This window comes from Diplotaxodon limnothrissa, linkage group LG9 (assembly GCF_057381915.1).
Source record: "Diplotaxodon limnothrissa isolate DT_005_m linkage group LG9, D_limnothrissa_male_GT1.1, whole genome shotgun sequence".
Taxonomy (NCBI): domain Eukaryota; kingdom Metazoa; phylum Chordata; class Actinopteri; order Cichliformes; family Cichlidae; genus Diplotaxodon; species Diplotaxodon limnothrissa.
In genome coordinates, this window is record NC_140604.1 from 19202642 (window position 1) to 19219768 (window position 17127).

Genomic DNA, 17127 nt, shown 5'->3' on the forward strand with positions numbered 1-17127 from the left:
TAGTTTTTTTTTTTACAGTTTATAGTTTACAGTTTATAGACTGCTGTTAATGATCTTTACACTCTTGAGATTGCACTTAATTTGTTGTAAATGTTACTGTAACAATGAGGAAATCCTATTCTATTCTGTGTTCTAGGAGCTGCTTTGCCAGGAGTGTAAAATGAGACTTTGCAGCAGATTTGAATCAAGTATACAAACATGCATACGTTTTCTGCATTGCCAAATGAATTGAAGCACATTCAGGTGACAATATGTGCACAGTTTACACTGCTGTAACGTTGCAGCTTAGCTTCATTTGTGATGTTAGTAATTCACGTCTAAGTTCCACATATGACATGTATTCACCTACCAGGGAATCTATATTGCATTTAAAACATGGTATTAAATGCATTACATTTTTCACTAAAACCTTGAACATGTCTTCGGCTTAAGTCATCACAGTGATTTGTCCAGGTTAAAAGAGAGACACTTTTGGGACACAGAAAACTCTGACTTTAACTGGACATTTATCTCGCTTCATATTTCACACCTTTAAATAACTGCTTCATGGCAAATATCTTTACTATTCATCTGATTTAGTTTCCAGATTGCAAAATCTGAGAAAGTACTCTTTACTCTGAATCAGAGAATCAGAATGGGGTTTATTGCCAAATGTTGAGCAGGTTTACAACATTAGGAAATTGCTGCGGTGCTGAGCTGATGAGTTAAACATCATGTTTACCTTTCATTGGTTTAAAACTACTAAGTGTTGAAAGCCACTGTATTAATATGCTACTAGATTATGTGTAACAAGCTGCAATATAATTTCTGTGTGTTACAGCAAAAAGTGTACCTGTAGTATCCGCCACTCTCCTTCTCTAATGATGGGTCAACAGCACAGTAAATTGTTGTCTGCGCTCCCTGGACAGAGTTTTTGGTAAAAGGACTGACCATCTTCATGAAGAATTGCTGGACACCATTCAGATGACGCCATAACTCAGTCTGAACAACTCCAGGATGGAGAGAGTAGGTCGTCACTCCTGTGCCTAAAAGTAAGGAAAAAGTGAATGAAATCACCAACAGTAAAGCTACTAGTCATACATTTGATTTGAACAGAAAACTGGCAAATTAAAAGAAAGAAATGACAGCGTGTAAGGTGCATTATTTACCTTCTAATCGTTTAGCCAGTGATCGGGTGAAGAGGACGTTGGCTAGCTTGCTTTGAGCATAGGCTTTATTCTTGTCGTAATGCTTCTCACTGTTGAGGTCCTCTAGATTTATGGAGCCCCAGGAGTGAGCCATGGAAGATACATTGATAATCCTAGCTGGTGCCGACTTTTTAATCAGGTCAAGCAACAAATATGTCAACAGGAAGTGACCTGGAGAAGGAGGAAATATGACTTTAAAATCCAATTTTCAGTTTCAGAAAACAGAGTGAGGGTAAGGTATTTGGAAATAGTGACACTTCACTAATTACGAAATACTGTACTTACCAAAATACTTACCTTAACTTGGTAAAGTGCCTAAAAGTTAACACAAATTCATGTTGGAAACAACATTTCAACTGATGATCAGTGGTTCCGGAATCAGTTGATTCCAAAAGCTGGAATCAGGACATATTGTCGCAGGAAGTTGACCTTTTACTTCATGTCTGTCTGTCATATCTAAAGCATGTGCTTAAACTTTACTGTTCTGCAGTAAAGTCATAAAAATGCTGATTATGAAAGAAGTGTTGCATTTAGGCTAAAGCGTCAGATCCAACTTCAACATCACGAAATGAGTATTGAAAAATTCTATGCATTTGTGACCTTTTGAAGGATTTGACAGCTGATGGGAGGGGCAAGTCAAAAGGGGTGGGACTACTCCAACCTGAAATTTGAACGCAACCCTCAAAATTGTGTTGACATGTTAATGCAGCCACGGATGGAAATTGCACTCAAGTTCATACGATACCATAAAAAAAACGTCTTGGGCCAATGCTCATAGTAAGTTTTTGACTTTTAAATGTTTGGGAATCACCTTGTTGGTACACAAATATAATTTTATGCCTGTCAAATTGTGTCATCTTTGGCATTTTGTTGCAGATAGAGCTAAAAAACGGGAAGAAATTATGTGTTACTGTGACAGACTGTTTGCAAAAAAAAATGGCAAAAGATACTATTCGAAAGTGGCTCTTTGTTAAGTTGAGTCCGTTTTTATATTTGAATGATTTATAGGTCCAAAAAAATAATAATAAAAATACAAAAGTCTGCTTCCTTGGGAGAAGAATATATAGAAGGGAGTGGAAGTGGAAGGTGTGGGTTAAGACTTTTGCATAGCACTGTGGGTCAGAGTGGTTTGAAGCCACTGCCTACCACTCCTCGAGTCATTTAGGATGTGAGGCACTGTTATTTACTTGTACCACAGAGTAAAATTAAATATTTCCTGTCATAAGCAGACTGTAATTTATTAACTCTATTAAAAACCTTTTAAAGAATTTTCAACCAGTTTTGTGTGCTTCCGTTTGAGTTTTACCTGAGATATTATTTTCTGATTTCTTTCACCCCATTTAAAGAAATCTTGGAAATGTCCTGGGACGTGCTAATTGTTTTGGGTACAACTTCATTTGTCAAATCTCTCCCCCCAAATCAAAAAGTCTGGAGAAGGATTAGTCGGTACTAATGTATAAGTCAGGCCAGGTGTGACTGAGGCCTGATTTTATTTACCCAGGTGATTGACACCGATCTGCATCTCAAAACCATCAGCTGTTTTCCCAAAGGGACAGACCATCACACCTGCATTGTTGATGAGGATGTTCAGCTTTGGCTCGTCTGTAGAAAAAAGTAAAAGAAAAAAATAAAGGGGGGGGGGGGGGGGGGGTTTAAAAATATGCAACTTTTCATGTGTGTTCACATGGATGTTTCTTTAGCCAGAGAATCATTTTACCTTTGTTGATGGCTTCAGCAAATTCTCGTATAGACTTGCTGTCTGACAAATCAAGTTTCATGCAAACGACATGTTCATTGCCTGAGCTTTCGATGATGTCTTTCACGGCTGCGTTTGCTTTCTCCATGTCCCTGCATGCTATGATCACCTTTTCTGCCCCTACAAAGAAAAATAAAAGACGGGAGTTAAAACAGCACATGCACTGAATGCATGGCGAAAATACATAAAAGCAAGGTGTAGCTCAGTGGGTGGAGAGTGCCCTCTCATGACAAAATGTGCACATTACATTTTTCATAACTTGCGAAGCTTTTAATGGGGACAGTAAGAAAGACCAATAATCACTTAAGATATCAGAAACAACCACATTTCTCGGAAAAGACAAACACACAAAAAAAACTGAAACTAATCTGTCTGAGATACCCAAAGGCACATATAGTCACGTATGCTTTTGTAGTACATATAGTGAACTGCAAAAGCAAGATTTTTTTTTTTAAAGTAACAGGCAGAAAGACCGACAAACAAGCAGCACCACAGCATGTCTAGCAAAGAAACACAGAGTTGGAGATGTAGCTCTTGGGTTTTTTGCAATTTCTCTGAGCTTTGCATGACCTTGCATGACCGGAGGTGATCACACAGGAGTTGAAGATATTAAACAAGTGGTTTGATAGAAACAAATTGTCCTTAAATTTAAATAAAACAAAATTTATGTTATTCGGAAACTATAAGAAAAACATTAACATTGAAATTTGTGTCGATAATATATATCTAGAAAGGGTTAATGCCATAAGATTTCTTGGTGTGATCACTGATCAAAAGGCCTGTTGGAAATCACACATCACTTATGTGAGGGGAAAGTTAGCACGGGGCATTGCTGTCTTGGGGAAAGTAAAACAGTTTCTGGATAGGAAAACATTGTATATGTTATATTGTGCTTTACTATTACCATACATGAGTTATTGTGTAGAGGTTTGGGGAAATACATATAATAATAATAATAATGATAATAATGGATTGGACTTATATAGCGCCAGTAGGCGGTAGGGTAAAGTGTCTTGCCCAAGGACACAACGACCAGGACAGAGAGCCCGGGGATCGAACCGGCGACCTTCCGGTTACAGATGCGCTTCCCAACCCCCTGAGCCACGGTCGCCATATACAAGTAATATTCAGACTATAATCATAATGCAGAAAAGGGCCATTAGACTAATAAATCAGGAGGGGTATAGGGCTCACACAAATGCACTCTTTATTAGGATGCAAGCTATAAAATTCCAGGATCTGGTGAAGTTTAAAACAGTGCAAATAATATATAAGGTAAGGAAAGGGATGCTCCCAATCGAAATAAGTAAATGGTTCTTAGAAAGAGAAGGGAGGTATAATTTTAGAGGGAAGTGGAATTTAAAATTACAAAGAGTAAGAACAACATTGAAAAGGATGTCTATTTCAATAGCGGGAGTTAAAATCTGGAACGAGTTAAAAGAAGAAATAAAGGTCACTAGTGATATAAACCAGTTTAAAATACAACTCAAAAAAGAAATATTAAATAAGTATAAGAATCAAGAAAATGCAATTAACCCAAGACAGCAGTCAAACTCATGTTTATTTTCTTCTGCAAATTAGCAAATCTAAATATAGTTTTAGTTGAACATGTGAAAATATTTTTTTGAGATGTTATGTTCTAAGTTGAAGGCATTGTATACGTTTTTGTTGTTCAAATTTAGATGATGAGGATGTAAACCTGAGGGGGTAGGGCAAAATAAGTATATACTTCTGCCTACTCCTTTTCAAACAACTGTATGGAATGATTTTATGAAACGTTGGTGAATGTATATGTTTGAAATAAAAAAAAGAACTGAACTGAACCTTGGCGCTAATTTTCTGGGACATCCACTCCTGAGAAAATTGGCAACTGTCCTGAATATTTTTTAATAATCTTTCTCAGTATAAAATAAGGGACTTCGTATTGTTTGGAAATGGCGTTTTAACCCTTCCCAGATTAAACATTATTCAGACACTGTTGTCGAAATGAAAAGCACACAATTGCTAATTTCTGGGAAGAACCTTAATTGTGTAATTCTCCTGTTACACCACATACCAAAGTTGGCCTTTTCAGCCATGTCCACATACAAAAATACTTTTTTTAAAATATTAATTAACATTAATACTGCTGTCTGCCATGTTACTGGCTCATTAGATATTTGCTTGAAAAAGCACTTGAACAGGTGTAACTACTAAAGTGACCACTGAAAACAGCCTTTTCATTATAAGAGTGAATGGCTGTGTGTAACTAATTTTTTTGTTCTGACAAAACAAGACAATTTAATAAAATGACTGTAAGAAGACCCACTAAGGTAGGTGCAAAAATTCAGCTTCTTATTGTTGAATAATTGTCCACTACTATTCATTTTTTCTTCTAATTAAGACACACTAACACATTGCTTCATGCTCTGTGTCTGAGTTCATTTTGTCCTTGTATTTTACTTTAAAACTAAAGAAAAATTTTACTATACCAAACAAGAACTGTGCCTAAAGAGCTAAATCAGGAACTGGTTCCAAATTGTTCCATTACTCAGCTACTTTTCCTGACAGCCACATGTTGCACGACAATGATACCAACATCATGGGAGTGGAGGATTGCCACGCCTGAGTCATGCTCAGAATTTACACAGAACAATAGAACTTGTGTTAGCCTTCCTTATAATTTATCTACAGGAGAATCAATACTGGCAGATCTGTGTTTAAATAAACTGTTTTTATCGTAATCATTTTCTTGATGGCACGGCGCGGTTCTATTGGAGCTTAGCAATAACTAGGGAGGACTCATGGTGGCAGAGGCAACTGCTATTGAGACTGTCCAAACTGACATAGGGCGGGGTAAACCCTAGACAGGCATCTAACACAAGCACACACTGTCAGCAGTAAAAAAAATTATTTCCCAACTTTTAGGACTATCAAAATCTTGTGTGTAACTATGATCCCCATTGCTGATCCACTTCAGGGTTATGGGGGAACAGGGTGAGAGGCACGCCATGCCCTGGATGGATTTATACTCAACGGATGGCCAGAAACATCCATCCATGAATTAACCAAATTCACGTCCGCACCTGCAACCAATTTAGAGGCAGCAGAGTGTGCAATGGATCCAAATGTGGCCTCACAGCAAGAAGGTCCTGACCTTGAACCTGCTGGTCAGGTGAGGCCTTTCTATGTGGGGTTTGAACGAGTTTCCTCCAAGGTTTACTTCATTGTAGTCTTTTATCTGTGCATCTAAAAGTCAACATTTCCTGCTAATATTTCCCTTTTCCTCCTAATTCCATATCCTGATACGTAACACAAATAATCCCCACTTTAAAAAAAACAGTTGAGAGTTAAGAAAGGTTTAAAATTTCATGATTTCAGTCAGACGAACCTCTCTTTGCTAGGTCAATGGCAGTTTCTTTGCCGATGCCAGTGTTTGCTCCAGTGATGACAACAACTTTTCCCTCCAGCTTTTCATCACAAGACCAGCTGCGCCGGAAGACATTTCTGGGATGTTGAGAAAGCAGACTTAATGTCACAATCAGCAACACAGGAGTGATATGGCAAAACACGCAATTACACAACTGTAACTTAACAGAAAACTCTTTCAACTTCCAACAACCCGCAGCAAAGAAAATATTATCAACAACAATCTAGTCTAACGTAACGTATTAATAAATAACCCGACGTAATTTTATTTATTTATCGATCATGCAGCCTTAACACAAACTCAAAAACTTTCAGACTGAGGGATTTTGAGGTTTATGTAAAGTCTGCTTACCTTAAAGACGACATGTCTCTGGATTTCAGAAGTCACCGAGACTCAAGTACCTCATCAAAACCCGAAATTAGTTACTGATCACTGATTCACCTCCACACGAAGCCCACAATGTTCATAGGAAGCCCCTGTAGTTAAAAAAAAACAAAACATAACAAGGCGGAAATGTCCAAGTGCAGTCAGACTTGACAAGCTGGATTTTCAACCAATCAACTGCTAGGCCGTCGGTGAACGAGAAAGCTGATTGGTTAACGTGGAAGTTTGAGTCTCATCCCCTAATAGGTGTGCTCGATTCGTGAAGGTGGGCTGCAGGCACGGGTGGGCAGGTCCGAGGAAGGAAATTGAAACAGGTTTTTCTTTTATTCTTTTCTCGAGGCTCTAAAAAGATCTCAGTTTATTCACTCCTCCTAGTGCTGCGATATTCGGTCAGTTCTTGCGCAATCTTGGTGACAAAGGCGTACTACCACTAATAATAATAACAACAACAACAATAACGATAACAGCAGTCTTTTATAGCTTTATATTTTACTTCTCTACATAGGCTTTCATAGGTTATTTTCTGAATAATATATGAAAAAGCATTTAGCCTACCTCATTTATATACAGTTTGCTTCGACGTAGCCAGACACTCGAAGTTTTTTGTCACTTGTTTTCAGTCCAGTCCTGATTGGTTGAACAACTTGACACAGACCTATGAATCAGGCACCTAACTCAAGGGTGTTGTGTCCACACATGACATCAGTTTAGCAAAGAAACCGTTTTTAGTTGCATCTTTAAGCACTTTGTTAATAGCGGCCTGTAGCTTGAACACATAATTTGTGTTTGAATTTGCCAAAAAAAAAAAAATGCCATGAGAGACAGTTCCACTGGTATAAAATATTAATATTATTATTAGCCACAAATGGTTATTCCCAAAGAGTTTTTAGCAGATAATCTGGCAGATTTCGGCATGCTGTTCAGTGTTTCCTCAAAAAAGTTGAGGAAACTGAACAAGTGGAAGACATAAGAGCGCAAACGTAAAAAAAGAAAACACATCAACTACAGTGCCTTGTACTTCTATGGGCCTGCAGTGCCTCGATAATGGCAATAAAATGATAACACTAACTAAAAACAAAACAAACAAACCCCAAAACAGTGTAGTGTTCCTTATGTTGCTTAAAAATTAAATGTATAGACCAAGCTCTTGTGGAAAAAAATAATTAGTTTATCATGTTAAAGTATGTAAGGCTGTTTAACCCACCAAAACACTGACACGGAACCTGAGATGAAATCAATTAATCCCAGTTTGTTGATGTTAGGATCCCTCTGTTTAGGATGCAGTGTTTTCAGTTTTGTTAATTTTCAGGATTTCTTCTGTATATTGATATTCAAAGGGTTTGTTTCACATCTAGATCTGGGGTTTTAGTTTATTTCTGATCCTTGTATCCCTTGAATTTCCATGACTGGTCTAGTGCCATTTTTGTCTCTTGTCTCATATCCCTTTGTGTCAAGTTAGTTGTAATGATGGCCCGCTTGAAGCTGACGCTCCGGAGCGTGTGTCGAAAAAAACAACACACTGGTTCAGAAGCACTGTGTCGAGGCTTGCTTCGTTTGGCAAAAGTCACGTGACCAGTGACGTCCGAAGCTTCATTACGCACGTAACTGCTTCGGTACCTGATTCAAACGGATATAAGGAAGTGAATCATCCACGGGATTCGTGGAGTGTGTTGATGGTGACAGATAGCGACGAGGTGATCATTCCACTGACAGATATGGAGCCAGCGAGGAAGAGAGGACGTTATGGCGTGTGGAAATATTTTGAGTTGATTTTGCTCAATTCATTTTATCTGCCGAAGTGAAAAACTTGAAATGTCCAAAATCATGTTTTCATAATGTAAATATCATTACAGCATATGACTTTAGGAACACTTCCATGTGAATTAAAGCTAATGAAGACTACAAAAATGTATTTGGCACTATACGTACATTACATTGCTACAGTTTAGAAAATCATTTTGTTTATTGTTTTTAGGTGATAGTCTGCAGGACCCAGGAATACCTGCATATCTACCAACTTGCAGTGTAGTTCCTGCACTCCACAGCCTCTTCTGTTCCATGCAAGTGGATTTTCTCCAGGGCAGGAGAAACTATTTCTAAGAAAAGAAACAGACTCAGCCAGCGCACAGTAACACTAATCCTCTTTTTAAATGTAAATAACAAAAGGGCTACCTTACATAGATCATGTTTTTACTTTGCAAGTTCTTGATTAGGGGTGGGTTTTGATTATCGCTTTTCTGATTACAATCCATGCTAAATTGAATAAAGTGATATTGATTCATTACAATCCTGTGTCGATTTGTAAATTAACGTTATTATGCCTGAAACGCCAGCATCTCAGGTTAAACCTCACAACATGTCGTCAAACACCATGCAGCTAAAACAGTAACTGCGAGCAGGTTTACGGATTCTGCATACAAACGTGAACACAGAGCGCGGACCCGACGCGTCAGAATCAGATTTTGGTGCGTCGGCGGGTCCGCGCTGTGTTTGCCTCTCTTTTTTTCGCTGGCTTCTGCAGCTGCAGGTTTCATAACTCTCTGTTTACATCTCTAATTAAGTCTCACATGTGTCAGCTTTCTTTTAATAGATACGAAATTATGGATATATACTGTTAAATGATCAGAATTGTAATATTTCTGACTGAGGCAAAACTTTCCAGATTCCAATCAAATTGAATCGGATCCTGTATCGAATCAAAAGGATTCTACAAATCAGTGACGATGCAGCCGTACTCAGCCCCCTAAGCATTTTCCCTTTCCAGTTCACAATCAATCCCACCCCTAGGTCAAAAATATGTATAGGAATTGGCCTAATCTAATATTTTGTATGAACCTGTCCAGCTGTCCAGTGATTAAACGACAAGTAGATGGAGGCAGGACTTCACAGCAGGGGCATACTCCATAATGTGCTGTGCATTATCATATGTATATTATATATATTGCTCACTTATTGTATTTACCAACATCAAGGAGTTATGAGCAAAGAAAGGCCACACCATAGTGCATGTTTAAATAGGGAAAGTTTATTGATCAAAATGTATTACGCAGATACGCATTACATTTTTTTCAGCCCCCCAATCGAGAAAAGAAAACCAATTACATGTTCAAAGCAACGGAACGGTGGCCCAATATCAGAGAGAACTCCACTCTTGAGTGAGCAGTGATAATTGAGCAGTCCGTTTTATTTTGCAGATTCAAGCTGCTCTTCAAAATTTTCACCACCAGATGTCACCGGAGAGGACTGTGTTGAAAAGCTTCGAGTAATGAACCGTTTTTCAATACAAGCTTCAGTGCTTCGGAAAGCTTCATGTTGAGCTAGTTAATAGGTATGCCCTCGTTGTCATCTGTTGTGATTTTATTTTGAAAGGATGCTTCCTGTTATGCTGCAGAGTGCACGCGAGAGTTCAATAATAAAAACTAAGTGTTGTTCCGGTGAAAAGCCGATGCCCCACCTGTGATTATTCCTCCGTCTAGACAATATAAGTATCTTCAATATTCATGCAGATTCCGCTGGAAGACCCGTCTCTGCTAACGGGTTATGGGCCCAGGAAAACATTGAAGCTACGCCAGGGGAAAGTTTACCACCAGAAAAGTCGCAAAGTACAGCGTGTTCGGTGAGGGCTAGCGTGCTAAGTTAGCACCATGAATAAGCGTGCTGGTGAACCCAGTGGCCGATGGGCAAGGTTGGTTTTTGACGGAGATGAGAAGAATTATGAACTGTGGGAGACAAAATTTTTGGGACATCTTAGATTACAAGGTCTAAAAGACACAATATTGAAAAGTGATGACGACGATGAGGACGACGAAGATAAGAATGCCCAGGCCTATGCAGAGTTAATACAGTTCCTGGATGATAAGAGTTTATCGCTCGTGATGAGAGAAGCTGCCGATGATGGACGCGAGGCACTGAAAATTTTAAGAGACTATTATGCAGGAAAAGGTAAACCAAGAATTATCAGCCTTTATACCGAACTGACTTCTCTGAAGAAAGCAAGCAGTGAGAGCGTCACGGAGTACATCATACGCGCAGAGACATTTATTACAGCCCTGAGAAATGCTGGAGAGACACTTAGTGATGGTCTGCTTGTAGCGATGGTGTTAAAAGGTTTACCAGAAACATTTAAACCTTTTTCCGTTCACATTATGCAAAGTGAATCAGAAATCAAGTTTGCGGAATTTAAAACGAAACTCCGCAGCTATGAGGACACTGAGAAAATGCGCTTAATGGAACAAGAGGATAACATCATGAAGGCGAGAGTGCAACCCAGCGTGAGACCCGCAGCAGCTGCTAATGACCACAGGAGAGACATGTCAGACATAGTCTGTTTTAAGTGTGGCCAACGGGGACACAAGGCCAGAGCATGCCGCTACAGACAGTGGTGCGGTCACTGTAGGAGCAACACCCATCGAGAGTCGACTTGCAGGAGACGACAACGGAATGATGAAGCACGCATAGCCTCGTAGGAGGGCGACAACGCAGAGAGCGACGACACCTATGTCTTCCGGATGAGCGATGACTACGCGGCACCTCAACAGCCACAAGACATCAGGACCAAAGGCCTAATGGTGGATACTGGCGCAACATCACACATCCTGAATGATAAAACAGCGTTCAAGAAATTTAATGACGACTTCCAGCCGGGAACGCACTGTGTGGAATTAGCTGATGGCACCAGGTGTAAAGGAGTGGCTGAAGGCAGAGGAGATGCAGAGGTGTGCTTGATAGACAGCAGAGGGAGACAGTGTAAAACAACACTGAAAGACGCCCTATGCATTCCCTCATTTCCACAGAATATCTTCTCTGTGAGAGCGGCCACCACGAACGGAGCCACTATCATCTTTAAGAAAGGAAGGAACGTCCTTCAACACAGAGACGGTACAAAGTTTCACATCCATGAGCACAACAGACTTTATTACCTTGAGACTGTAAGTGAGTACGATGATAAGTGTAATAATTGTTTTGATGTGCAGACATGGCATGAAATTTTGGGACATTGCAATCATAGTGACATTCTGAAGCTACAAAATGTGGTTGAAGGTATGAAAATCAAAGGGAAAACTGACAAAGAAAGTTTGAACTGTGAGGTGTGTATTCAGGGAAAATTTGTCCAGACTAGGAATAGAAACCCTGACAGGAGAGCTGAGAAACCTCTCGAGCTGGTACATACGGATCTAGCAGGGCCGATAGATCCAGAATCACGAGATGGACACAGATATGCATTATTGTTTACCGATGACTTTTCCGGTGCAGTATTTGTATATTTTCTCAAAAACAAAAGTGAAACAATGCAAGCAACTGAAATCTTTTTGGCCGATACAGCCCCACTCGGGAAGGTAAAGTGTATCAGGTCAGACAACGGCACAGAGTTCATGGCAAAGAGTTACCAGGTATTGTTAAACAAACATGGAATAAGACATGAAACTTCAGCCCCATATTCCCCTCACCAGAATGGTACAGCGGAACGTGGCTGGAGAACACTTTTTGATATGGGGAGGTGCATGCTTATTGAGAGTGCCATACCAAAGGAATTATGGACGTATGCAGTTCAAACAGCGGCTATCGTGAGAAACAGATGCTTTAACAACCGGACAGGGCAGACACCTTACTTTTTGCTGACTGGGCGGAAGCCCAATCTATCCAGAATGCGAAAGTTTGGGTGTGAGTGTTATGCTTACAAGCAAAACAAGGGTAAGCTGGATTCTAAGTGTACAAAAGGGATTTTTGTAGGCTACGACAAAAACAGTCCAGCATACAAGGTTTATTTCCCAGACAGCGCCAAAGTGCAAAAGTTTAGGCTGGTTAAGTTTGTAACCAAACACAATGAGGAAAAGCAAACACAAACTGATACGACATCTGAGGATGAAGACATACAGGTGAGGGAGAGACCAAACGTGAACAGGGAAAGCCCCAGTACCAGTTCACAGGAACCAGATACTGACAACCAACCAGAAGTGAACAGTCAGATGCCACTTAGTGATGAGACTGAAAACTCCAGAAGGTATCCTTCTAGAACAAGAAAGAGACCAGATTATCTAAATGAATATGAGTCAGGAGAAGACATTGATGATCAAGTGCTGACTAACATAGACTACTGTTACAGACTGATAAGTAACTCACCCGTGACATTCAGTGAAGCTGCAAGGTCACCCAACTCTAGAGAGTGGAAAGCAGCTATGGATGAAGAAATGCAATCCTTAAAAGAGAACAACACCTTTACCCTAACAATCTTACCTGAGGGAAAGAAAGCAGTGGGGGGTAGATGGGTATATGTGAAGAAAAACAGTGGTGATGGATCAGAAAAATATAAAGCACGGTACGTAGCTAAAGGTTACAACCAGTGTTTTGGGATAGACTATGATGAAACTTTTTCTCCGACTGCTAACCTGACAAGCATAAGAGTATTGATGCAGTGTGCAATACAAGAAAACCTGATTTTGCATCAGATGGATGTAAAAACCGCATACTTGCATGCACCAATAGATTTTGAAGTGTATGTTGAGCAGCCAGAAGGCTATGAAGTAAAAGGAAAAACAGATGAGAAACTGGTCTACAAGCTGGAAAAGTCACTTTATGGGCTTAAACAGTCAGGCCGAAACTGGAACAGGACATTACATGACTATTTGATAGAGAACGGTTTCATGCAGAGTCCTGTAGATCATTGTGTTTACACAAGGAAAACAGGAAAAGAAAAAGTGATCATGATCATATGGGTTGATGATATTATTATTGCAGCCAGTGATGAAAGGGTTTTGAAAACTGTGAAGGAAATGCTAACTGCAAGATTCAAAATGAAAGATATGGGGAAACTCAAACATTTTCTTGGTATTGATTTTGAGCAAACCCAAGATTGTGTAAAAATGTTACAAGAGAGATATGTAGAAAACATACTGGAAAGATTTCAAATGCAAGACTGTAAACCAAGATCAACTCCTTGTGAACAAAGGTTGAACTACAATGATGATGCTGAGAAAATGAACAATGTCAGAATGTACAGAGAGGCAGTAGGTAGCCTTATTTACTTGACCTCTTGCACACGACCAGATTTGAGTTTTGTTGTAAGTAAGCTGTCACAGCACTTCAAAGAACCAGCTGTGGAACATTGGACTACTGTGAAACATGTTCTAAGGTACCTGAAACAATCAAAAGACAAGACATTGTGCTACAGGAAAAGTGACAAAGATTTGAGAGTACAAGGTCACGGTGACTCAGACTGGGCTGCGGATGTGACTGACAGGAGGAGTACTACAGGTTACTGCGTAAGCCTGAATGAAGGAGGTACTTTGGTGTCATGGCGAACAAAGAAGCAGCCAACTGTTGCCTTGTCAACTTGTGAAGCAGAGTACATAGCTTTGGCAGCAACAACACAAGAATGTTTGTACTTGACACAACTGTTGCAAAGCATGTATGAGCATCAAAAGAGACCGCCAAAGATTTTTGAGGACAATCAAGGGACTATTGCATTGGCAAAGAATCCTGTTAACAGACAGAGGTGTAAGCATATCGATATCAAATATCATTTTGTGAGATCAACAGTTAATGCTGGAAATTTGATATTGGAGTATTGTCCGACAGGTCTGATGGTGGCCGATGTTATGACAAAGCCAGCAACAAAGGGGAAGTTATTGAAGTTTGAGAAATATATGTTTGGAGTGTAAACAAATAGTAAAGAAAAACTGTTTCTTTTGGAATGCATGTAAAGCTGACAACGTGAGTGCAAGTGGGGGTGTTGAGCTAGTTAATAGGTATGCCCTCGTTGTCATCTGTTGTGATTTTATTTTGAAAGGATGCTTCCTGTTATGCTGCAGAGTGCACGCGAGAGTTCAATAATAAAAACTAAGTGTTGTTCCGGTGAAAAGCCGATGCCCCACGTGTGATTATTCCTCCGTCTAGACAATATAAGTATCTTCAATATTCATGCAGATTCCGCTGGAAGACCCGTCTCTGCTAACACTTCATTTGGCCATCACTAGCCTGTAGTTCTGGTTCTCATTAGTTTTCTCTCTGTGTTTTGTGTTTCTAGCTTGAGGTCTTCTTATTTTTACTGACCTGTTCTCAGTTAAGGCTGTTTTGTATTCTGTCCCTCGTTTTAGTTTTCATGCTTCCTCTGTCTTCTCATGCCTTGTCTGTAGTTTTTTTTATCTGTCTGTGATTCAACTTCTTGTCCTGTCTTGTCTCTCTTGATTGTTGACATCTGTGTTCCCACCTGTTTCCCATCCCTAGTGATGGGCAAAGCAAGGCTTCGTGAAACACTGAACTCCATCTCAACAGTGACACCTGCTGGCCCACTTTGCTATCGCCACATCTCGATATTTTTCTGTGAAACAACGACGCAGGCAAACCCTGCACGATTCCAAACAAAGCTACTTATTATACCAAACCGTCAGTAATTGATCATCACGTTTTGGAGAAATCTCCCCCAAAACAAGGAAAAAAAAATCTGAGACTGTTAAACACCGCAATCTGTGACTGTAGTCATCAGCAAAATTCTCCATCTGTTAACGTTCGCGTTCTTCACCATAAATCTATTCATTAAGTAAAACAGAGGGAAAACACTGCCGTATTTACTGTAATAGTCACACAGGATTACAGCTGTTTTGGGTTCAGCTGTCTTCGTTTTTTTGCTCACAGCCCTCAAACTTTGGATATATTTGTTTGAGTTTTCTGGGAGTTAACGTCGATCGCATTTTCTGACCAATCGGAAAAATACATTTCAGGCATGTTTAACTCATCCTCTGCTTAGCAACCTCTAACCATGAGGGAGCTTTCCCGAACTTTACACTGCTATGGATTTTCCATATTGTAACACTGTGTTTTACTCAGTGTGAGTCTGGAGTTTTGGTTATAGTGAACCTGCATAACTCCAGTTGTTTTTGAGAATGTTTTTTTTTTAAAAAGCGCCCCCCCCCCCCCCCCCCCCCCCCAAAAAAAAAAAAATATATATATTGAGGAGTCACTTAATGCCACAAATGACATTTTCTGTTGAAAGTGTGCAACTCTCTCTCTTTCTGCTTATAGGAGTGAATGGAGCTCACCCACCAGTCTCTTTCCTTCTTGCTTTCTTCAATCTATATTCTAGTAATCATTCAAAAAAGATATTTATATATTGTGATATATAAATTACATAGGTTTTGTATACTTATATAGTGTTCTAGATAGTCTAGAATCTTCTGTCTAGTTTTCACAATCCATGAAATAGAGTATTGTTTTCTTTTACGCATGCGCATATTTAATTAAAATTGTCGCTTCAAAAAACATTGATTCAGTAATTACAAGTCCAAATGATTCTGGTTAATAAAAAATGGGAGTTTGCGCTTGGATATGTCTAGAAGCAGGAACTGGATCACCAAATCCTAGGCGTGGTCACGTGATCTGGGTGTTTTGACTCACGCTTCGGAGAAGCGTTTGGAAACATCCCCGCTTAAGAAGTTCAGCACAGTGTCGAAACGGCTGTTTCGAGCGTCATATCCCCTTGTTATGTTGTGTGTAGTGTCACCCTCGTCTTTGTTTTGTCCTCCCCTTTAGCTGTGTGCGCCCTGTCAACACACCAGAAATGGTCTCAGTGGAAAGATGGCTGTCAGGAAGCCTTTCTTAATCAAGGAATTAAAGAGAAAAGAATGACGTATGCCAATTTACACAAGAACTAGAGCAAAAATCATGAACCATCAGGTTTAGTGATTAATACGAACAGTTATTCATAGCGATGTGTAAAACACGGTGGAGACTTTGTCATGGTTTGGGGCTGCATTTCAGCCAGTGGTGTTGGGGATCTTGTCAAAACTGATAAAACTGTAAATGCATTAAAGTACAATCAGATTTTGATCCATCATGCAATACCATCTGGAAGGTGTTTGGCATTTTTCAGCATGACAATGATCCGTAACACTCTACCAATGCTGAACATTGGAACACTATCAGTGATGGACTGGCCTCTCCAGAGCTCGGACCTTAGCATTACTAAAGCAGTGTAGGATCATCTGGACAGAAAACAGAGTAAAAGGCAGCCAACATCCAAAGAAGAGCTTTGAATGCTCTTCGAGAAGCCTGGAGAAATATCCCTCAAGTTACTTAGTGTTCAAGCTAATTGCGTAGCCTTTAAAAAGATTTTTAACCCATTAACACTGACTTATTTACGGATGACTGCAGTAAGTAGTCATTTTTATACAACCAGCAAAAGTGCTGTATATGTTTTGACCAGCTGATGGCAGCATGTGACCATCTGTCACCCTCAAACTGAGACCGCTATACTTTGACGGCTCTGTGTTGGTGTGTTATGGCTGCAGACAGATTAACAGACTGGTATTTGGGTAAATCATGCCCTTGGCTGAGCTTGCTTTCTTCTGATAAATCATCTGTGGATATCCTCATTTTCCAGCAAGCCACTATGAATG

General features: G+C 39.7%; 1 protein-coding gene across 1 annotated transcript in view; it reads right to left on the reverse strand.

Moving 5' to 3' along the window:
* Positions 1-17127, reverse strand: part of rdh12l (retinol dehydrogenase 12, like) — a 63072-nt gene that overhangs the window by 3168 nt on the left and 42777 nt on the right. The window contains exons 2-7 of the mRNA XM_085362821.1: positions 6704-6828; positions 6314-6429; positions 2905-3063; positions 2685-2789; positions 1149-1358; positions 833-1025 (exon numbers count right to left, since the gene is read on the reverse strand). Of these exons, the coding sequence (XP_085218947.1) occupies positions 833-1025; positions 1149-1358; positions 2685-2789; positions 2905-3063; positions 6314-6429; positions 6704-6717 (797 nt within the window). The 5' untranslated portion in view covers positions 6718-6828. The remainder of the gene's footprint in view (positions 1-832; positions 1026-1148; positions 1359-2684; positions 2790-2904; positions 3064-6313; positions 6430-6703; positions 6829-17127) is intronic.